This window comes from Salvelinus namaycush, chromosome 16 (assembly GCF_016432855.1).
Source record: "Salvelinus namaycush isolate Seneca chromosome 16, SaNama_1.0, whole genome shotgun sequence".
In the NCBI taxonomy this organism is placed as follows: domain Eukaryota; kingdom Metazoa; phylum Chordata; class Actinopteri; order Salmoniformes; family Salmonidae; genus Salvelinus; species Salvelinus namaycush.
Window position 1 is genome coordinate 4,729,698 of NC_052322.1, and position 24,561 is coordinate 4,754,258.

The 24,561-nt window shown below is 41.5% G+C and overlaps 1 protein-coding gene across 1 annotated transcript in view; it reads right to left on the minus strand.

The window, feature by feature from the left end:
- Positions 1-13,064: 13,064 nt before the first annotated feature.
- The window catches only part of tdrd1 (tudor domain containing 1), a 75,331-nt gene continuing 63,834 nt past the window's right edge, over positions 13,065-24,561 (minus strand). The window contains exons 23-26 of the mRNA XM_039010270.1: positions 18,623-18,790; positions 17,894-18,292; positions 17,299-17,339; positions 13,065-13,127 (exon numbers count right to left, since the gene is read on the minus strand). Of these exons, the coding sequence (XP_038866198.1) occupies positions 13,065-13,127; positions 17,299-17,339; positions 17,894-18,292; positions 18,623-18,790 (671 nt within the window). The remainder of the gene's footprint in view (positions 13,128-17,298; positions 17,340-17,893; positions 18,293-18,622; positions 18,791-24,561) is intronic.

A 24,561-nucleotide genomic window follows, 5' to 3' on the forward strand; every position in this document is an offset into this window, starting at 1 on the left:
TAGTTAAATCCACTTCAATCAGTATATATGAAGGGGAGGAGACGGGCTAAAGAAGGATTTTTAAGCCTTGAGACAATTGAGACATGGATTGTGCATGTGTTCCATTGAGAGGGTGAATGGGCAAGACAAGAGATTTAAGCGCCTTTAAACGGGGTATGGTAGTAGGTGCCTTCGCACCAGTTTGTGTGAAGAACTGCAATGCTGCTGTTTTTTTTTTACAAGAATGGTCCACCACCCAAAGGACATCCAGCCAACTTGACAACTATGGAAGCATTGGAGTCAACATGGGCCAGCATCCTTGTGGAACGCTTTCGACACCTTGTGGAGTCCATGCCCCAATAAACTGTTCTGAGGGCAACTTCAATATTAGTAAGGTGTTCCTAATGTTTGGTATACATTATCAATATATGGCTTGTTATCAATGTCTTCTTATCAATGGCCAAGGATAATTTAACTTGTCTTTTGAAAGACCCCTTTATGTTGGCCTACAAATTCACTCATTTCGTTGCTTGTAAAATGATGTATGCCTGAATTTGTTTGTCAAAATGGAGGAAGTCCATGTGATAAGTGAATTGAATTTGGTCTCAAAGCACAAAGGACCATATTGTTTCACTGTATATCAGTGTGGTAAACCGTCACAGTTATTACCACGGTTAAAGGCACCTTGCGTTGTCCATCAATTAAATTAAAATCAAATTCATTAACATTTTACATACGTGAAATGTATGAAAGTTGATTCAACTGAAACACAAAACGATTGTTGAATGTTATTCTCATGACAATTGATAAATGGTTTGAGTGTCCAATAGTCACATACATTTGATCATTAATACCTTCAATTGACAGCACTTTGGTGGCCTTCAAAAGCACACATATACATATTTAAGGGTGTCATGGCATATTCACTGCATGTTTGTCCCAAAGTCAGAAATACTCTGTCATCTGCAGAGGCAGCTAACACTTGTCACCATCATTCACATGTCCCAATTCGCACACTGCATTCTTCCAATGTTGCTGCAACGTTCCAGTGCAATTTACAGGATTGCTACCATAGATTGCTAGTAACTTTGGGAAAACATCCGGTGCTAGCTTTGCTGTTCTCCCCCCCCCCCCCCCCCATCTTAGTTTTATTGCATCAGTCATTCTTTTCTCTTTTTTTTACCTGATTACACAATATTTCTATGAACCACAGTAGTGAACAGTACGCTGGCGACCGAGTAGACATTTTACACATACCTGTCAATCACACAGATGGCACTCTTGAATCCTCTCCACATGAATCTCTTATCAGTGATGTAGTGCCCATTCTGTATTGAAAGGAGTGTTAGCTCCACTTGTTTTGGAATGGAATTTAAGGGAAAAAATCATATTTTTAGAAGTAATTTTTTTTTTAAATGCTTTCCGGTGTTAAATGCTATTGTCCTCATTAATATATTTTGAAAGATTTGGAAAAATGAATATATAGTATAGGGAGACGAATCCCCCCCACCCAAAAAATGTTTTTATTGTGAATTTACTAAATATTGCCATACTCTGCAGCCCCCTTTTGAATCTGGGGCAATACAATGTTTAAATTACTTCACATCAAATGAATGCCTATGTTAACACACTTTTATTGTATTAAACATGAAGATTCTATTGTGAAATGAGTAGTGTGGTTATTTTTGTCATTTTGTGTCTAACGTCGTATACTCATGCTAATCCTGGATTTACAATCTATCAATTCAGTTCAATTGAAAACTTTCAGAGATGCCTAAGGGCCTGCACACCAAGTCCGAAGGGTGTAAAAACAATCGTTTCACCATTAGGTGGGTGTTTCAAGCTCTGGGAAATGTATTTAGGCTAGTCACCCTGATCTGCTACAGCTAGGTGAGTGAATTTTTTTGCTACTTGAAAAAAAACGTAACCCTAACAAACCACAAAAGCACAGGAATAGATTTTTTATCTTTTTTTACAACTAGAATTGTTGTATCACTGGCGATCAGGAGCACCTTTTGTATACAAAATCAGGCCCATCCCTCTTGACATGTTATTTGGTCCCATTTATCAGTAAAATCTTGAGACCTCCCACAATCCTTATAGTTTACAGTAGTGTTTGACAGAAATAATCCAATACTAACACATTTGTTTTGTGAGTCCTAAAAATAAAAACCTTCCCCAGCAGAATCTGACCCTTAAAACCTCTCTAGGGTACGTGAGATGTTAGCGTCCCACCTCTTCAACAGCATAATTAAAATTCCTCAAACATGCATGTATTTTACACCATTTTAAAGATACACTTGTTGTAAATCCAGCCCACAGTGTCTGATTTCATATTTATATCCAAAAATCTGAGTTTACATTGGCGCCTTACGTTCAGAAGTCACAAAACATCCTTTGATTTTGCAGAGAGCCACATCAATTTACAGGAATACTCATAATAAACATTGCTAAAAGATACAACTTATGCATGGAATTTTAGATGCACTTCTCCTTAATGCAACCGCTGTGTCAGATTTCAAAAAAGCTTTACGAAAAAAGCAAACCATGCAATAATCTGAGTCGGCGCTCAGAGCCCAATCAAGACACAAATATAGCCGCCATATTATGCAGTCAACAGAAGTCAGAAGTAACATTATAAACATTCACTTACCTTTGATGATCTTCATCAGAATGCACTCCCAGGAATCCCAGTTCCACAATAAATGTTTGTTTTGTTCGATAATGTCCATCATTTATGTCCAAATTCCTCCTTGTTGTTCTAGCGTTCAGTACACTTTCCAAACTCACGACGCGCGGGCAGGTCCAGCGGAAAGTACGGACAAAAAGTAAAAAAAAGTTATATTACAGTCCGTAAAAACATGACAAACGAAGTATTGAATCAATCTTTAGGATGTTTTTAACATAATTCTTCAAAAATGTTCCAACCGGAGTATTCCTGTCTTCAGAATTGCGATGGAACAGAGCTCGCTCTCACGTGAACGCGCATGGTCACTTCATGGCAGAGCTGACTCATTCCTCTCCTTCGACCCCACTAAACAGTAGAGGCATCAGACAAGGTTCTAACGACTGTTGACATCTAGTGGAAGCCTTAGGAAGTGCAACATTACCAATATCCCACTGTATCTTCAATAGGAGCTGAGTTGAAAATCGACCATCCTCAGATTTCTCACTTCCTGGTTGGATTTTTTTCTCAGATTTTTGCCTGCCTGATGAGTTCTGTTATACTCACAGACATCATTCAAACAGTTTTAGAAACTTCAGAGTGTTTCCTATCCAAATCTACTAATAATATGCATATTCTAGCTTTTATGGATTTGTAGCAGGCCGTTTACTCTGGGCATGCTTTTCATCCGGACGTGAAAATACTGCCCCCTACCCCAAAGTTAAGCCCCCAAACTCGTCAGGGCCCAAAACGATCCCCAGAGTCTTAACAGGTTAAGAAATCGGGCAGGAACCAAGTAATGTGAAAATATTTTTTATTTTTTAAATGTAGCCTTTATTTAACTAGGCAAGTCAGTTAAGAACAAAATCTTATTTACAATGACAGCCTAGCGGGGCACAGCGAGTTAGCTGCCTAGCGGGGAACTGCCTTGTTCAGGGGCAAAACGACAGATTTTTACCTTGACTGCTCTGGGATTTGATCCAGCAACCTTTCGGTTATTGGCCCAACACTCTAACCACTAGGCTACCTGCTGCCTCTTGTACTGAGATGCAGTGTCTTAGATCACTGCCCCACATATACAATGCATTCGGAAAGTATTCAGACCCCTAAAATATTTCCACATTTTGTTACGTTACAGCCTTATTCTAAAATGCATGAAATTATTTTTCCCCCTCAAACTACACACAATACCCCATAATGACAAAGCAAAAACAAGTTAAGAAATTTGTGCAAATGTATAAAATAAAAAAGACATTTACATAAGTATTCAGACCCTTTACTCAGTACTTTGTTGAAGCACCTTTGGCAGCGATTACAGCCTCGAGTCTTCTTGAGTATGACGCTACAAGCTTGGCACACCTGTATGTGGGGAGTTCATCACATTATTTTCTACAGATCCTCTCAAGCTCTGTCAGGTTAGATGGGGAGCATCGATGCACAGCTATTTTCAGGTCTCTCCAGAGATGTTCGATTGGGTTCAAGTCCGGGCTCTGGCTGGACCACTCAAGGACATTGAGACTTGTCCCGAAGCCACTCCTGTGTTGTCTTGGCTGTGTGCTTAGGGTCATTGTCCTGTTAGAATGTGAACCTTTGCCCCAGTCTGAGGTCCTGAGCGCTCTGGAGCAGGTTCTCATCAAGGATCTCGCTGTACTTTTCTCCGTTCATCTTTCCCTCGATCCTGACTAGTCTCCCAGTCCCTGCCACTGAAAAACATCCTGACATTATGATGCTGCCACCACCATGCTTCACCGTAGGGATGGTGCCAGGTTTCCTTCAGATGTGACGCTTGGCATTCAGGCCAAAGAGATCAATCTTGGTTTCATCAGACCAGAGAATCTTGTTTTTGTGGCTGGAGTCTCTGACACTGCCTGGATGGCAGTGAGATCGGCTGGGCCGTATGCACTGCCCTCTGTAATGCCTTGCGGTCGGATGCCAAGCAGTTGCCATACCAAGCAGTGATGCAGCCAGTCAAGTTGGTCTCGATGCTGTATTTGTAGAACATTTGAGGGCCCATGCCAAATCTTTTCAGCCTCCTGAGGGGGAAGAGGTGTTGTCGTGCCCTCTACACGACTGTGTTAGTGTGTTTGGACCATGATAGATCCTTAGTGATGTGGACACCAAGGAAATTGACGCACTCGACCCTCTCCGCTACAGCCTCGTCGATGTGAAAGGGGCTGTACTCGGCCCTCCATTTCCTGTACTCAACGATCAGCTCATTTGTCTTACTGACGTTGAGGGAAAGGTTGTTGTCCTGGCAACACACTGCCAGGTCTCTGACTTCCTCCATATCGGCTGTCTCATCGTCACCGGTGATCAGGCCTACCACCGTTGTGTCGTCGGCAAACTTAATGATGTTGGAGTCGTGTGCGGCCACGCAGTCGTGGGTGAACAGGGAGTACAGGAAGGGACTAAGCACGCACCCCTGAGGGGGTCCCCTTGTTGAGGGTCAGTGTGGCGTATGTGTTGCCTACCCTCGCCTCCTGGGGGTGGCCCATCAGGAAGTCCAGGATCCACTTGCAGGGGGGGGGTGTTCAGTCCCAGATGAGCTTCGAGGGCACTATGGTGTTGAATGCTGAGCATTCTCACGTAGGTGTTCCTTTTGTCCAAGTAGGAAAGGGCAGTGTGGTGTGCAATAGAGATTGCTTCATTCATGGATCTGTTCGGGTGTTATGCGAATTGTAGTGGGTCCAGGATGTCTGGGATGATGGTGTTGATGTGAGCAATGACCAGCCTTTTAAAACATTTCATGGCTACAGATTTGAGTGCTACGGGGCCTTAGTCATTTAGACAGGTTACCATAGCGTTCTTGGGCCCTGGGATTATGGTGGTCTGCTTGAAACATGTAGGTATTACATAATGTGTCAGGGAGAGGTTGAACATTTCAGTGAACACTCTTGCCAGCTGGTTAGCGCATGCTCGGAGTACGTGTCCTGGTAATCCGTCTGGCCCTGCGGCCTTGTGAATTTTAACCTGTTTAAAGGTCTTGCTCACATCGGCTATGGAGAGTGTGATCACACAGTCGTCAGTAACAGCTGATGCTCTCATGCATGGTTCAGTGTTGGTTTGCCTCGAAGCGACTATAGCTCATCTGGTAGGCTTGTCACTGGGCAGAAAAATCACGTATTTACCTTTTTTTTGTTTCATATTTATAGTTAACAATTAATATGCTTAGCAATAGTAAAGACATTTCTTTAATGCCAATGCTGTGCTTCCGAGAAAGGAGATTTCATCTCTTCCACATTCACTCCCCGCAGCTGGTCTAGGAGTGTAGTCAAGGACATGGGTTAGAGAGCTTGAGGAACAGATAGATCTGTATTGTTTCCATTTCTCTTTGCTTCTGAGTAACCTGGTCACACTGCATAAGAAAAGGGCCTCTGAGAAGTGACCAGAGTTCTTCAGCCCATCCGTTTCTTTTACTATCTTCCAAGGGCACAGCTGTGGGGCGATAGAAGAGATGGAGAAAGGAGTAACGGAACTAAAGTTATCACTTGTTGGTGCGCTATGACCCGATACAAATAACCACAAGAAGAAGCAAGGTAGCTTATATTGCCCTGATATGCTGGGGAGGAGTGGAACCAACCACGACTAAGCAGTTCTTGGGTTTCTATATAAACCCCTTATTATTTGAGCTCTAACTCCATTCACTCTGTGCATGTAGTGACCTTGCTCCCTTATTAATAAGTGAATAAAGATTTAGTATAACTCTTGACTTGTGTGATAAGTGTGTCTCTCCTCATTTGATAATACAGTAATAACCACCACAGGCTGGGGTTCCCCTTTTGTAATCTGCAATAGTTTGCAAGCCCTGTCTCTCCGATGAGCACCAGAGCCGGTGTAGTAGGATTCGATCTTAGTCCTATATTGATGCTTTGCCTGTTTGATGGTTCATCAGCGGGCATAGCGGGATTTCTTATAAGCGTCCGGGTGAGTGTCTTGCTGCTTAAAAGTGGCAGCTCTAGCCTTTAGCTCAGTGCGGATGTTGCCTGTAATCCATGCCTTCGGGTTGGGATATGTACGTACAGTCACTGTGGGGATGATGTCTTTGATGCACTTATTAATGAAGTCGGTGACTGATGTGGTAAACTCCTTAATACCATCGAATTAATCCTGGAACATATTCCAGTCTGTGCTAGCAAAACAGTCCCTTCAGTTTAGCATCCACTTCATTGGACCACTTCCCAACTGAGCCTATCACTTGTACTTCCTGTTTGAGTTTTTGCTTGTAAGCAGGAAACAGGAAGATAGCGTTATGGTTAGATTTGCCAAATGGAGGGCGAGGAAGAGCTTTGTATGTGTCTCTGTGTGTGGAATAAAGTTGATCAAGAGATTTTGGGTCATTGTCCTGTTGGAAAAACAAATTATAGTCCCACTAAGCGCAAACCAGATGGTGTGGCGTATTGCTGCAGAATGCCGTGGTAGCCGTGCTGGTTAAGTGTGTCTTGAATTCTAAATAAATCACAAACAGTGTCACCTCCATGCTTTACGGTGGAAAATCCACAGGTGGAGAACATCCGTTTACCCACACCGCGTCTCACAAAGACACGGCGATAGAAATCGCAAATTTGGACTCCAGATCAAAAGGGCAGATTTCCGCCGGTCTAATGTCCATTGCTCGTGTTTCTTGGCCCAAGCAAGTTTTTTTCTTCTTGGTGTCCTTTAGTAGTGGTTTCTTTGCAGCAATTCGATTATGAAGGCCTGATTCACAGTCTTCTCTGAACAGTTGATGTGTCTGTTACTTGAACTCTGTGAAGCATCTATTTGGGCTGCAATTTCTGAGGCTGGTAACTCTAATGAACTTATCCTCTGCAGCAGAGGTAACTCTGGGTCTTCCATTCCTGTGGCGGTCCTCATGAGAGCCAGTTTCATAGCGCATGATGGTTTTTGCGACTGAAATGTTCCTTATTGACTGACCTTCATGTCTTAAAGTAATGCTGGACTGTCGTTTCTCTTTGTTTGTTTGAGCTGTTCTTGCCATAATATGCACATGGTCTTTTACCAAATAGGGCTATCTTCTGTATTACCCCCCCCACACACACACCTTGTCACAATACAACTGATTGGCTCAAACGCATTCAGAAGGAACGAGTTACCACAACTTTTAAAAAGGTACACTGTGTTTGTCTATTGTTGTGACTTAGTTGAAGATCAGATCAAATTTTATGACCACTTTATGCAGAAATCCAAGTAATTCCAAAGGGTTCACCTCCTTTTCCTGCTACTGTACATCCTGCTCCTTCCCTGACTTTTCCTACATGTTTGTATTTTACACTGCTAATTTGTCAGAATTTTGAAATCACAAACAGAAAAGTATTTCCAGCCTTTTGACCCATCTTTCCCCCACGCCTATTCCCAACTTAACCTGCCAAGACATTGTGCTGTAGGACGTTGGCACCCAGGACGCTAATGTGTCTCTCTCTACAAATGGATAAATGGGCGATAATTGTGCACCTTCACAATTGTATTTAAATTAGGCCTAACTGAGTGATAAGGAGGGTGAAGAGGTTGATTTAGAAAGACAACAGTGTAATGGTGAGTTTGTGTTATGCCTATTTATCAGCAGCAAATAATTTGACCGCATGCCTTGCTGGTTGATACAATTCTCCTTTGTTTTACTTTGTAAAAAGAAGCTGTTATATTTACTGTAACCCTATTACCAATCTCATGTATTGTAAGGGAAATGAAAACGTGTTGCAGTAGGCCTTTAGAATAATGCAAAACATATCCTTCACTCTATCCATTGAACCAAACGATGCCAGCCCAATGAATGAATGACAAATGGATGGGTGATAATTGTGACAGTCACTTCACAATCAAATTTAAATGAGGCCTAACTGAATGATGAGGGTGAAGAGGTTGATTTAATTTAGAACAACAATAGAGTAATGATGAATGTATTATGCCTAGTTATCAGCATGTTATGCCTATTTATGGCGTCATTTGAATTATTTTGACCTTGCGTCTTGCAGGTTGATACCATTCTCTTTTACAGTTTACTTTGCAAAAATAAGCTGTCACAGGACTGTTATATTTACTGTAACTATTAATAATCACATTTATTGTAAGGGAAACAAAAACATGCAATGTGTTGCAGTACGCCTTTAGAATAATGCAAAACATATGCTTGACTCTTCCCAAGTTGATGAGCGGGAAACAAACAAATCCAGTCAGCCAGAAACTACACCTAAACGATACCGAAACGAATTACACACATAATAAGAGTTAGCCTGTAGACAATATAAAATAATCTGATGAGTGACAATATCAGTTATCAAATTGTACACGAAGAGATGGGCACATCTTGTAATTGACAGATGCACTTTATCAAATCCTCCTTCAGAGTCACATGCAGGTAAAACATTTTGAGTTCCATATACATTGTACAAAAATATAAACGCAACATGTAAAGTGTTGATCCCATGTTTCATGACCTGAAATAAAAGATTGCATAAATTTCCATACACACAAAAATATTATTTCTCTCACATTTTGTGCGCAAATGGTTTACATCCCTGTTAGTGAGCATTTCTCTGTTGCCAAGATAATGCATCCACCTGACAGATTTGGCATATCAAGAAGCTGATTAAACAGCATGATCATTACACAGGTGCTGTGGACAAAAGGCCACTCTAAAATGTGCAGTTTTGTCATACAATGCCATAGATGTCTCAAGTTGAGGGAGCTTGCAATTGGCATGCTGACTGCAGGAATGTCTACCAGAGCTGTTACCAGAGAATGTAATTTAAATTTCTCTACCATAAGCGGCCTCCAACGTCGTTTTAGAGAATTTGGCGGTACGTTCAACCGGCCTCACAGACAACGTGTCTGGCATCGTGTGAGAGAGCGGTTTGCTGATGTCGACGTTGGGAACAAAGTGCCCTATGGTGGTGGTGGGGTTATGGTATGGGAAGGCATAAGCTACAGACAACGAACAACTGCATTTTATCGATGGCAATTTGAGACACCGTGACGAGATCCTGAGGCCCATTGTCGTGCCATTCATCCCCCGCCATCATGTCATGTTTCAGCATGATAACGGATGGCCCCATGTCGTAAGGATCTGTACACAATTCGTGGAAGCTGAAAATGCTCTAGTTCTTCCTTGGCCTGCATACTCATTGAAGAATGGGACAATATTCCACAGGCCACAATCAACAATGTTTTACCTGCTCTATCCAAAGGAGATGGGGCGACAGGTAGCCTAGTGGTTAGAGCGTTGGACTAGTAACCGGAAGTTTGCAAGATCGAATCCCCGAGCTGACAAGGTACAAATCTGTTGTTCTGCCCCTGAACAAGGCAGTTAACCCACTGTTCCTAGGCCGTCATTGAAAATAAGAATTTGTTCTTAACTGACTTGCCTAGTTAAAAGGTAAAAAATAGAAGTGTCTACGCTGCCTCAGGGAAATGGTGGTCACACCTGATACTGACTGGGTTGCTGATCCACGCCCCTACCTTTTTATAAAGATATCTGTGACCAACAGATGCATATCTGTATTCCCAGTCATGTGAAATCCATAGATTAGGGCCTAATTTATTTATTTCAATAGACTGTTTTCTTATATGAACTGTAACTGTAAATCTTTTAAATTGTTGCATGTTGCGTTTATTTTTGTTCAGTATGGTATCAGAAAGAGCATATTCTGCAGTTTCTATGACACTGTCAAATAACTCAAAATTCCAAGAGGTGCAGCTCTATTTCTGCCTCGCCGCAGACAAAACCGAACAGAGACAACTTAGACAGTGATCCCAACTGCCACGGTGAGACAGGAGTCTGGGAGGGATGGCACGGTTTGGGTAGAAAAAAGTGACGAGTTTGTGAAATGCAGATGTTGCTGCACGTCAGAGATTGTACTGTTGCTTATGCGCACAGAAAAGCAAACAGTACGTGGGAAAGGCACACCTGTTAATTGAAATGCATACCAGGTGATTACCTCATAAAGCTGGTTGAGAGAATTCCAAGTGTGCAAAGCTGTCATCAAGGCAAAAGGTGCTTTCAAGAATCTCAAATATTTTGATTTGTTCAACACTTTTGGTTACTACATGATTACATGTGTTATTTCATAGTTTTGATGTATTCACTATTATTCTACAATGGAGATAACAGTAACAAAAAAAGGAATGAGTAGGTGTCCCCAAACTTTTGACTGGTAATGTATATATAAATAAAAAGTCAGTTAGGGGAAGCTACTTTGAAAATAAATGACCAATAACTTCACGCTGTGAGATGTTAAGTTACACTAAAGCTAGCCTCATGATATAAAGAGATCAACCACGGACAACACCCACACAAATGGCCACAGACAGAATCAGAGTGTTTAAAATCTTATTATACAGTGTACTTTCTATACATTTACAACCCATCATAAGAATTGGGTTGATTTCATTTTTACAGGTTTTTACAGGTAAACCAACAAATACTTGTGCTGAAGACCTACTCTCATGTTAAAAGCTCCATTCTTGTTACCCCACTTTACTGGTAAACATGTTTGAATCACCCCTGTTCTCTGGTTCTAAATAAATTAACCACGATGGGCATAGTTAATTTCACATATCTGGCTATTATTAAAACATTTTGGAAAGGGGAGCAAAGACGATGTCTTAACCCCACACCCACTCTCTCACTTCCAACAGACACTTGGATACAAGAGACAACCTATTGTCTAGTTGTTTGTTGGTGGTTTCAAACTGGTTGGTCTGATCACAGGACAGGACAACCCCTTCCTCTCATCCTTGAGTGCCTAAACTAACCAACGTCTAACGGCGCACACACACACAAAACCTACATAAAAAGTGCTTACGGTACATACAATGCAAGGTGACCACTTGGATACCTATTTTAATTACCCCTCAGGACAAACCCCTTCATAAATCGCAAAGTTTTAAGTAGAGTTTGATGCAAACCGCCCTACATCTACTACAATATAGAACGGGGTCTAGAGAGGCGCGACTTTGATGTTGAGGTAACAGTGAACTAACAATGTTGATGCAGATTTAGCCTTGGGTTTGAGGTGTTATCTACTGTATACCATGAGTGAAAAGACCATTCAAAAAACTAACCACAACCAACCGATACCATTTCCTCTCAAAACTCCAAGGTAGTGTGATTAGGTTAGTTTTGATGCAGAAAATCTGGAAAATCTTGATCCCACTGGAAGAGTAGATTCAGGGTGGATTTAGAAAGTTGAAAGTCACTAAAACCGAACAGGGACATTCTTACATCTGAAAACCAAAAGGTTACTAATTTTATTAAAAGATTTAATTGTTAAACTTATGGGTATAAGTCAGTTTTTATATTGAGAAGTGTCAAAGAAATTAATGTACTTACTTACCGTTTCTTCTGTGCTGCGCAGGCTACACAGAGAAGTAGCACAAGCTGGTGAGGGAAACCGCTGCACTTGCACAAAATGGAATATAACGTTGCGGAAGTTCAGAATGACACAATTGCATGTGTACAACATCTAAAGACCTACATCACCATATTGAGAGCGTGTGTTTCTAAAAGCACATGTGTGTTTTTGGATATGCTTTTTGGATGCCCGCACACTGCACAACGAGCAACCAGGAAGTCTATCACGACTGGGGTAAGTTTCTCAAAAACAAGTTTTGAAAAAAATCACACAAAAAAAGCATCTTCACCCTTTTATAACATGCCATTAACATCAAAAATACAGAGTAGGTTGAAAAGTAGCAACATTCTCCTTTAAAGGTCTTCAACTCATAAAATTAACATTGATAATTTGACAAAAAGTGAGATCTACCAGGAGCAAATGAGGGCCTAAATATCTAGCGAAGTTATTTCACACACAGGAAAATAAATATTGTTGTCTTATCTTAGATCAAGCGCTAAAACACATTGCTAATCGGCATGTAGTCTGTGCCCCGGCTGTTTGGTTATCCATCAAGAAATCCGCTCCAGTAAATGCTTTCAGTTAATGTCACAAAGCCATTCCATATCCCAAACTGAACTTTAATTAAAACAAGTAAATGACAAACCATGCCTCTTCAACAGATGGTGGAACACTAAATGAGAAGGCAGGCACATAATCATGTAATGTTGCTGTGACTTGAGCAATGGGAACAACCTTAAAGCTTGAATCTGAATTCAAAGCTGGATTCTGGATACAGTTACAGTATATTGAAAAGAAGACTATGATACCTAACATTATTAATGCGTTGACCACATGGTCCCAAAACAATTCGATTAGCAATTTTAAACCAAAGTTTAAAACAAAGTCCTGATCAAGAGAGCTGTTCCAACATATTATACCCATAATGTAAATACTTTTCACAGCCAAGATGCAACATTCACCCACCAAAAACTCTTGAGGGAACATCCCAACTGAACGGCAAAGCATAAATCACCTAAACTGAATATCTACACGTATTCATGAATATTCCTAGAACATAGAGTTGTGTATGGCAGTCACTTTGACCATCCACCTATTTGCTTCATGAGGAACAGAATGTGCTCTTCCAGTTGGTCAATCTGTGAAAGAGAAGGGGGTTCAAAACATGTTGGTTCTACACTTTGGGCAGAAGATGGTCCTTAACACTAGAACCGCCGGGCCTCGAGGCATACCAGGCCAATGTCGCACCCTTGGCGTGTCTATTTTAACAGTCTAATAAAATCTGTAACTGTTGAGTGTACTCGTAAAACTGCTTATAACAAACTCTGTTGTATCGAAATTCTCACAACGTATGTGTGTGAAAGACTTATTTAGGAAAAGTCAAGGACGGAGGGGGACATGACTAAACATGGCAGCGATATTACAATTGTTAAATCACATGACGCTCAAAAGACCATGTTCAAAAGACGTTGGCGGTTCTAGTGTTAAAAGAGCATAAGGTTCAATGAATTTGAGATTTCACAGAAACAAGGGCCAAATAAATGGATAGCCAGTGCACAAAAATACATTTTACTGTACAGGTGCATCAAAGCTGGGACTGAGAGACAGAAACTGATTCTGTCGCCACTAGCCTTAATCACTGTTCTAGCCCGGCTACCACTCGGTACGCTACCCTTCACCTTAGAGGCCCCATTAACATAGTTATTAAACATTGGTCACTTTAATAATGTTTACATTCTGTTTTACCCACTTCATATGTATAGACTGTATTCTAGTCATGGTTCATCCTATACAACTACTGCTGTACACAGCTTTTCTATTCATATACTGTCCATACTGTCTTACACTATACACAGTCGTGGCCAAAAGTTTTGAGAATGACAAATATTAATTTTCACAAAGTCTGCTGCCTCAGTGTCTTTAGATATTTTTGTCAGATGTTACTATGGAATACTGAAGTATAATTACAAGTGTTTCATAAGTGTCAAAGGCGTTTAATTGACAATTACATGAAGTTGATGCAAAGAGTCAATATTTGCAGTGTTGACCCTTCTTTTTCAAGACCTCTGCAATACGCCCTGGCACGCTGTCAATTAACTTCTGGGCCACATCCTGACTGATGGCAGCCCATTCTTGCATAATCAATGCTTGGAGTTTGTCAGAATTTGTGGGTTTTTGTTTGTCCACCCGCCTCTTGAGGATTGACAAGTTCTCAATGGGATTAAGGTCTGGGGAGTTTCCTGGCCATGGACCCAAAATATCGATGTTTTGTTCCGAGCCACTTAGTTATCACTTTTGCCCTGTGGCAAGGTGCTTCATCATGCTGGAAAATGCATTGTTTGTCACCAAACTGTTCCTGGATGGTTGGGAGAAGTTGCTCTCGGAGGATGTGTTGGTACCATTCTTTATTCATGGCTGTGTTCTTAGGCAAAATTGTGAGTGAGGCCACTCCCTTGGCTGAGAAGCACCCCCACACATGAATGGTCTCAGGATGCTTCACTGTTGGCATGACACAGGATTGATGGTAGCGCTCACCTTGTCTTCTCTGGACAAGCTTAATTCTGGATGCCCCAAACAATCGGAAAGGGGATTCATCAGAGAAAATGACTTTACCCCAGTCCTCAGCAGTTCAATCCCTGTATCTTTTGAAGAATATCAGTCTGTCCCTGATGTTTTTCCTGGAGAGAAGTGGCTTCTTTGCTGCCCTTCTTGACACCTGCCTGCTGCCATTCCTGAGCAAGCTCTGTACTGGTGGTGCCCCGATCCCGCAGCTGAATCAACTTTAGGAGACGGTCCTGGCGCTTGCTGGACTTTCTTGGGCGCCCTGAAGCCTTCTTCACAACAATTGAACCGCTCTCCTTGAAGTTCTTGATGATCCGATAAATGGTTGATTTAGGTGCAATCTTACTGGCAGCAATATCCTTGCCTGTGACCCTTTTTGTGTAAAGCAATGATGACGGCACGTGTTTCCTTGCAGGTAACCATGGTTGACAGAGGAAGAACAATGATTCCAAGCACCACCCTCCTTTTGAAGCTTCCAGTCTGTTATTCGAACTCAATCAGCATGCCAGAGTGATCTCCAGCTTTGTCCTCGTCAACACTCACAGCTGTGTTAACGGGATTGCAGCCATAACAGGTTAACGGGATAAGTGTCATCAACAACCGCTGAATAGCATAGCGCTACATTCAATAAATATGACTAAAAATATTTATATTCATGAAATCACAAGTGCAATATAGGAAAACACAGCTTAGCCTTTTGTTAATCTACCTGTCGTGTCAGATTTTGAAATTATGCTTTACAGCGAAAGCAATCCAAGCGTTTGTGTAAGTTTATCGATCGCTCGACAAAACATTGAGTACACTTAGCATCAAGTAGCTCGGTCATGAAAATCAGAAAAGCAATCAAATTAATCGTTTACCTTTGATGATCTTCGGATGTTTTCACTCACGAGACTCCCAGTTAGACAACAAATGTTCCTTTTGTTTCATAAAGATTATTTTTATATTAAAAATACCTCTGTTTGTTTGGCGCGTTATGTTCAGAAATCCACAGGAAAGAGCGGTCACGACAACGCAGACGAAAATTCCAAATCATTTCCATAATGTCCACAGAAACATGTCAAACGTTTTTTCAATCCTCAGGTTGTTTTTAAAATATATAATCGATAATATATCAACCGCAAATGTCTTTCACAGTAGGAGAGGGGAAAACAATGGCTGTCCAAACTCTGTTGCGCGAGCAAAACTCATGTGACCACTTGACGAGATGTTATCGTTCTGGCTCATTTTTCAAAATAAAAGCCTGAAACTATGTCTGAAGACTTGACACCTTGAAGCGATAGGGAAAGGAATCTGGTTCATATCCCTTTAAATCCAGCAAAGGGAGGCTATGGAACATGGAGTTTTCAAAATAGAAGCCACTTCCGGTTTGGATTTTCCTCAGGGTTTCGCCTGCAATATCAGTTCTGTTATACTCACAGACAATATTTTGACAGTTTTGGAAACTTTAGAGTGTTTTCTATCCAATACTAATAATAATATGCATATATTAGCAACTGAGACTGAGGAGCTGGCCGTTTACAATGGGCACCTTTTCATCCAAGCTACTCAATACTGCCCCTGCAGCCATAAAAAGTTAACGAGAGAATCACTGACATGTCGGCAGGGCTGAAATGCAGTGAAAATGTTTATTTGGGATTCAGTTCATTTGCATGGCAAAGAGGGACTTTGCAATTCATTGCAATTCATCTTCATAACATTCTGGAGTATATGCAAATTGCCATCATACAAACTGAGGCAGCAGACTTTGAAAATTAATATTTGTGTCATTCTCAAAACTTTTGGCCACGACTGTACAGTGCATTTGGAAAGTATTCAGACCCCTTCCCCTTTTCCACATTTTGTTACATTACAGCCTTATTCTAAAATGGATAAAAAATATATAAAAAACGGCCTCAATCTACACACACAATACCCCATAATGACAAAGCGAAAAAAGGTTTTTAGCTCTAGAAATTCTTGCAGCTCTAGGAAGAGACTTGGTGTTTCCAAACTTTTTCCATTTAAGAATGGAGGCCACTGTGTTCTTGGGGACCTTCAATGATGCAGAAATGTTTTGGTACCCTTCCCCAGATCTGTTCCACAACACAATCCTGTCTTGTAGCTCTAAGAACAATTCCTTTAACCTCATGGCTAGGTTTTTGCTTGGACATGCACTGTCAACTGTGGGACCTTCTCTCTCACCTCCACAGCCAGTAGTGCCATTCCACAGCTGGTAATTTCATGTAAGATGGTCATTTTCATTTCCCCTCCATTTAATCAATTTTAGAATAATAATAACAAAATGTTGAAAAAGTCAAGGTCTCTGACATATTTCCTAATATCTTATTTTTTGGGGAGACTGTGTGTGTTTATTTTATTGCTAGGTATTACTGCATTGTTGGTTCTAGAAACACACTCATTTCAATGTACCTGCAAATTTGTGTACACGACCAATAAACTTTGATTTGATTGAACAAAATAAACCAAATTCTGGAGTCCTATTTTGAGAATAAAATATAGCAACAATAGCCTAAAATGAATAACTGGTTTAGGTTACGTATCAAAATATCTTAAATCTTTCTTGGATATGTCAGATTAAACAATGTATTTATTTACTTGAATCATACCATCTCATTAGCACTGTGAATTACTTCATAAGTCATTTTTTCTACTGCGTGACAAAGCAACAATTACTGTGTGACCAAATCATGGGCTGGTGCCACCACCTGAATATGTTAGTAGCAATAGTAGAAAAATGTGTTTCACCTTTTGCACCAAGTCCCGGCAGCAGCATGGAGAGGCATCATCTGGAGAACAAATACTGGAGTCAGTGCTTAACCAACTTGGAAGCCAACAGCTGGGTAAAATGTGCCAATAATGTGTCAGTGATCAAGTAAGCAGTATCTGATTAGTCATTTTGACATACCATTCACACTCTTTGAGCAAGTTAGGCTCTGTGGTTCCTTGGGTTCGGTATTCTTCGGTGCAGCATAATCTGAAACTACATAAGATGTATATATACAGCTCATCTAAAAGGTTTCATGTGCAATATTTAATTAGAAGATACTACAAACACAATGAGCAAGATGCAAAAAACAAAACAAATGGTTACATTGCCAAAGACATCGCCACAGTGCGGTGACCCTGGAGCAGTGTAGGGGTTAAGTGCCTTGCTGAAGAGCACAACAGCAGGAAATGGCATCTGATACCTAGAATACCACCAGACTTTCCTGTCACACATGGGATTCGAACTGGAAACCGTCCAGTTGCAGGCCTGCCTTTCTAACCTCTAGGCTACCTGCCACACCCTACGATATCCCTTTGATACTGTATTAGTACACGGATGTCTGAACTGACACACCAGTTACTGGAGCTGTGGCCGGCGTGACTGGAGCTGTGGCCGGCGTGACTGGAGCTGTGGCCGGCGTGACTGGAGCTGTGGCCGGCGTGACTGGAGCTGTGGCCGGCGTGACTGGAGCTGTGGCCGGCGTGACTGGAGCTGTGGCGATGATGGGGATCTTGGTCTGGAATGGCTCTTGTCTGGGGGTGGAGGTCTTGGCACTGCCGGTGTGTGTGCCCTGCAGCCCCTCTAGGATCATAGTGTTGAGGTGGCCCCCGCCTCGCTCTATTTGCAGGGTGACTGACAGCAGGTTGGAGTTGCCATCGAAGTCCTGGACAGAGGCCAGCACTCCATCACTCAGCAGGGCACTGAAAAGCTCCAGGACCTCTACGGGCCACACTGACGGGAAGTGCTCCTTACCTACAGCAGACAACAGACAACATGACACAGACTGACAGGTATCTCAGAGCACTTCTTAAATACAGGGATGAAGACTCAGAAACAAGACGGATCAGTCACACAGGCAGTTGACAGGAAGACACAGGTCATAGATCATATCCCTCTTTATGTACAGAAAATGAGTGCCACATAAACTAGACAGACCAGTCACACAGACATACAACAGACACAGATCACATCTCAAAGTGCTCCTACAGGCCCAGACAGACACAACGGGACAAGATCACAGCTACAGGGCTAGGCGTTAACTTCAGACTGTGCAGTTGACTTCTGCCTTGTGGCCCTTCTTACCTGTGAGGGCACAGCGGGCAATCTGGAAAGGGAGCTCCAGGAACTCTGTGGGGATGGGCAGAATGCTGGCGAAGGGGAGCTTCTCGGAGTTGCCGAAGTCTGCATAGATCACACTGGCCTCAGTCTCTGTGGTCTCCAAGAACACGGCTCTGTACCAATTCTTATCACCTGCGGGGTATAACAACAATAGCTTTCCTCAACTAGAGGAACTACATGTACAGCGCCACTGAGATTTTGTGTACAAAAATGAGGGATTGAGCCATCCGTTGACAGGTGATGAACAGAGATGACTGTCCATAAAAAAAAACTCACAATATGTTTGCCTTTGTACCGTATGCAGCTCATCCAAAAATAGTTGACTTGAACTGAACTTTTGAAGGACAAAAAGAGAATGAATTCATATTCGATTTCATCCATGTTCATGTGGCTATAGTCAAAAGGAATGTGTAGTCCACATTTCATACAATCAGGTCAGTACTTCCACACACTCTAGCATCCCCTATATCAGGTGTAATATTCCGAATATTCTGATTATTAGGGCTTTTCACATAATCTGATAATTCAGTAGCTTTTCTCAGTGCGTCACATAATGAAACAATGGCATTTCAGCTATTAAAGACTATTGGAACACACTTTTGTTGAGAGTTAAGACTAGACTATTCACACTTTACCTTGAGTACTTTGACTTTAACATTCAATCCCAACCCGGTAGTTACCTGCGCGGCAGAATGCACTCTGCACTCATTGTATATTCTACACCTAAACCTCCACACTGTGTTGAAAGAAGAGTAGACCGCTGCACGCACATTGTGTCATTACTTCACTATCAGACATGAAATTACCAGCTTTGGCCTGGAATGGCCACTGGCTGTGGAGGCGAGAGAAAGAGGGGGACAAAGAGAGAACAAACTCTGGTCGTTGATAGATAACCTGGTCTGTCCAATTTAGGAACACCTACCTGTAAGGTGCGTGTACATTTTGGCCAATTAATATTTCCTATAAGACGACAAGATAAAAATAAAATAAAACGAGTGCAGTGTAGTTCCTCGTTTATTTGATTTGAATCTGAAAACAGAATGCTTTTTTGCTTTCATTGTCTAAAGGAAATATTGGATAATGAGAAACAGAATAACGAATTGATTATTCAACATGTTACGTTTTCAATGATCAGTTCTGGTTAAACCCATGCTCCGTAAGTTGTGGACTTGTGGGTCAGGTGACCAGTCCAAATTGGCCTAGGTCAGTGAAACAGCCACTTCCACAACTTTTACAATCTTTTGCACATCAACATGTGTAAATGCAACATTTACAGTGCATTCGGAAAATATCCAGACCCCTTGGCCTTTTCCACATTTTGTTACGTTACAGCCTTACTCTAAAATGGATTTAATAAAACATTTTCCTCAATCTACACACAATACCAAATAATGACCAACACAAAACAGGTTTAGACATTTTTGCAAATGTATCACAAATAAAAAACAGAAACACACATTTAAATAATTATTCAGACTCTTTGCTATGAGACTCGAAATGGAGTTCAGGTGCATCCTGTTTCCATTGATCATCCTTGAGATGAATTTAACAACTTGACTGGAGTCCACCTGTGGTAAATTCAATTGATTGGACATGATTTGGAAAGGCGCACACCTGTCTATATAAGGTCCCACAGTTGACAGTGCATGTCAGAGCAAAAACCAAACCATGAGGTCAAAGGAATTGTCCGTAGAGCTCCGAGACAGGATTGTGTTGAGGCACACATCTGGGGACGGATACCAAAACATTTCTGCAGCATTTAAGGTCCCCAAGAACACAGTGGCCTCCATCATTCTTAAATGGAAAAAGTTTTGGAACCACCAAGACTCTTCCTAGAGCTGGCCGCCTGGCCAAACTGAGCAATCGGGGGGGAAGGGCCATGGTCAGGGAGGTGACCAAGAACCCGATGGTCACTCTGACAGAGCTCTAGAGTTCCTCTGTGGAGATGGGAGAAACTTCCAGAAGGACAATCTCCGCAGCACTCCACCAAATCAGGCCTGTATGCCAGGCAGAAGCCACTCCTCAGTAAAAGGCACATGACAGCCTGCATGGAGTTTACCAAAAGGCACCTAAAGACTCTCCCACCATTAAAAAAGACATTCTCTGGTATGACGAAACCAAGATTGAACTCTTTGGCCTGAATGCCAAGCGTCACGTCTGGAGGAAACCTGCCACCATCCCTACGGTGAAGCATGGTGGTGGCAGCATCATGCTGTGGGGGTGTTTTTCTGTAGCAGGGACTGGGAGACTAGTCAGGATTGAGGGGAAGATGAACAGAGAAAAGTACAGATCGATCCTTGATGAAAACCTGCTCTAGAGTTATCAGGACCTCAGACTGGGGCGAAGGTTCACCTTCCAACAGGACAACGACCCTAAACACACAGCCAAGACAACGCAGGAGTGGCTTTGGGACAAGTCTCTGAATGTCCTTGAGTGGCTCAGCCAGAGCCCGGACTTGAACCCAATCGAGCATCTCTGGAGAGACCTGAAAATAGCTGTGCAGCGACACACCATTAAACCTGACAGAGCTTGAGAAGAACTGCAGAGAAGAATGGGAGAAACTCCCCAAATATAGGTGTGCCAAGCTTGTAGCGTCATTCCCAAGAAGACGTAAGGCTTTAATCGCTGCCAAAGGTGCTTCAACAAAGTAATGAGTCTGAATACTTATGTAAATGTGATAATTCAGTTTTGTATTTTTAACACATTTTCAAAAATGTAAAAAAAAAACATCTTTATCATTGTCATTATAGGCTATTGTGTGTAGATTGATGGGGGGGAAACTATTTAATCCATTTTAGAATAAGGCTGTAACGTAACAAAACGTTGAAAAAGTCTTAACACTTTCTGAAGGCCTATTGCATTTTGCACACATCCAGCCTATACTGTCCATTGCTTGGCCTTTTCATGTTTTTTTTTTATTGTGTAGGCTATGCTGTGAAATTAATCTTATCTAAATCAAGATGAGCCCACTAAACCGGCTCACAGGAAGACACTTTCAGAACAATTGCCCGCCATCGCAATTCAGCGTGAAGAACTTGTGCTGACCGTGAGTTGGTGGATATTGTCTCTCCAGGCCTGGGTTGATACCAGTTTTGCATGGTGCACGCCTGCGGGGCGAGAGACTGCCAAGAGTAGAGCTTTGATCCTTAATCCAAACCTGTCGGACCCTAACAATATACAGTGCCAACATTTAAGCAAAATAAGGTTTTTGTGCGTAAGCAACATTTCTGGGATCTTTTATTTCAGCTCACGGGAACAAGACTTTACATTAGTGATGCACTGATGACAATTTTGGCCGATACCAATATTGTCCTTGCAAAAAAAAAACGACACCGATATATACAATTTTAGCGGCCTTTTAAGCAGTCTAGTAGTTAAATAGTTAACACACACAGACGCAGCGGTCTAAGGCATTGCATCTCAGGGAAAAAGGTGTAACAGTCCCTGGTTTGAATCCAGGCTGGATCACATCTGGCCTTGATTTGGAGTCCCATAGGGCGGTGCACAATTGGCCCAGCATTGTCCGGGTTTGCCGTCATTGTAAATAAGAATTTGTTCTTAACGGACTTGCCTAGTTAAATAAAGGTTACCCACACACACACAAAAAAAAATGTTGGCATTTACATATGTCCCCATTACCAGTAAAACATAATCAAAACCTATTTTTTTATTATTTCTTTCACTTACTTGCTGTGCTGTTTTGTTGTTCATTTGTTCAGTCGTTTCATTCTCAACCAGGATTTCTATGGAATGCCGTTTGGGTCTTTGCTTGTCTAAAAGGATGCACATCAAATTACACTATTTTGTGTCAAATAAGCTTGTTGACCAATCAAGACCTGAATATGACTGCACTTCACAAATGCGTTCATATATTTTTTACATAGTTATTACACATTGATTACACCATCACTCGTATGTCATATGTCACGATTGATCGATACCTATGCTATGATGCTGGTAAAGTTGTCTCACGCACCTACAGTGCTGGTCATTAAAAAAAAGCTAGCTAGCTCATGGATGCAAAAAAAAATATTCCCCAAAAACATAGCAAAACGACAATCTGTTTCAGTAGCTATAGATAGCTAGCTAACTATATAGCTAGGTATCATCTAAAATACCTCTAATTTATAACAATTATTATTTGATTAATGGTGGTCGGACCCATCTATGTGAAACTAGCCACAATAGCGGACTTCGAGGTTAGCATTCAAAATAAAAGTATGGCATAATTCTACTATTTGTATTTATTTGCATCATTGTCAATGACATATTTTCATTTTGAAGGTAAACCGCAAATTCCACTATTGTGCCTAATCCTTATTGTGGCTAGCTTCACAAAACATTACCCTGGTCCGGTCGAGCATCATTAGCCAGATGAAGCTAGCTGGCTGCTTATAACGTTAGCTTTGAGTAACAGGGTTAAGTAGCTGGCTAGCTATTTATTTTCATGAATTGAAGTTCAATTTCAATAGGCGAACAAGTGACAACCTTGATAATACTTACTCACAAGGATTCCTAAATCATTGCTAAGAATAATGAAAATGACTGCAGTTTCTACTGGTCATTGTTTTCAGGCTGGTTGTATTGGTGCTAGCTAGTGTCATGACGTTGCCCTCTTTGGGTACAGCAAGCCCCATCCCCCTCTCTCTGTCTCCCACACTCAGGCTGCTGCGACCTCGGGTCGTAAATTCCTGGAGGAGATTATCTCCTCATGGCCACAGTATAGAGAGAGAGAGGGAGTTTTCATAGAGAGAACAAAGGAATTTCTTCCACCTCACAGAACTTTAGGTCCGAACAACATTTATGTTCTGGAGAAGGTATAAAAGATCGGTGAAGAATCCAGCTACGAACTGGTCCATTTGGTACAATTTTGTGAAACTCATGAGACAATACGGCCACATTACCATAACGCTGTTTATACAATAGCCTCAGTAATGAGGCTTACATCTAATTGTTGTATAAAATGAGGAAAGATTAAACTATGTGAAATTATGGGATGCTATGTAATGTGAGAGAATTGCATTTCTGTGTAAAGTTTCACTTAAGTCACTGGCACGCCCCCATGAACACAGTTAGGACCTGGCGTCATGAGACAGCCTTTTTCTGCTCTTCCGAATAAAACCCCCACCTTGAGAATTTCTCAACAGACCATGTTTCTCTCAATTACGAGAAGACAAAGGTTGCAGACCATCTTACCTCGATAACGAGAGGGCCAAGGTTTGAGACGATTGCTGAATCTTTTAACCATCCCACATGGTTAAACTCTTAGACTATCGATACCGACAGAATAAGAACAAGTCTTTGATATTAATTGCTAGTCTGCAGCTAGGAATTCGGTATCATTGAACGCGAAGACCGACAACCGCCGAAACATCTATTCTATAACGACATGAATGAATGTCACTCTGAACTATCCATTCTAACCAAGACAGAGAGCGAGGGCGGACAGACTCTCCAACAGAAACAAACTTTTCAACAGAGATCCTGACGACACACTGAGCGTAAATATATATAGTGATTGCAATTGTTCCTGAATGAGTGAGCGTTCATGTGCAAAGGATTAGCATTTCAATTGTTATAATTATCAACTGTGTGTTGTCTTCTCAGTCGACCCCCACTTCCCTTTTGTACACCTAGCCGCGATGCCGGTTTATCCCATTAGGGAAACTCCGTTATCATTTCCTTGTAACAATCTACTGTTTGTTTATGCATTTCTGTGAATTACTTAGTAAATAAATTACTTAAGATAATTGATGTAGGATGACTCAGTGAAGACTGGGTTCGTGCAGATAACCAACAATTTACGATGTTTGGAATGAGACTAACATGAGGTAAATAATTCATTAATTCTAAGACTAAGTGATCAGATATTCAAATATCTGAAAGTTATGTTAGGAAAATTA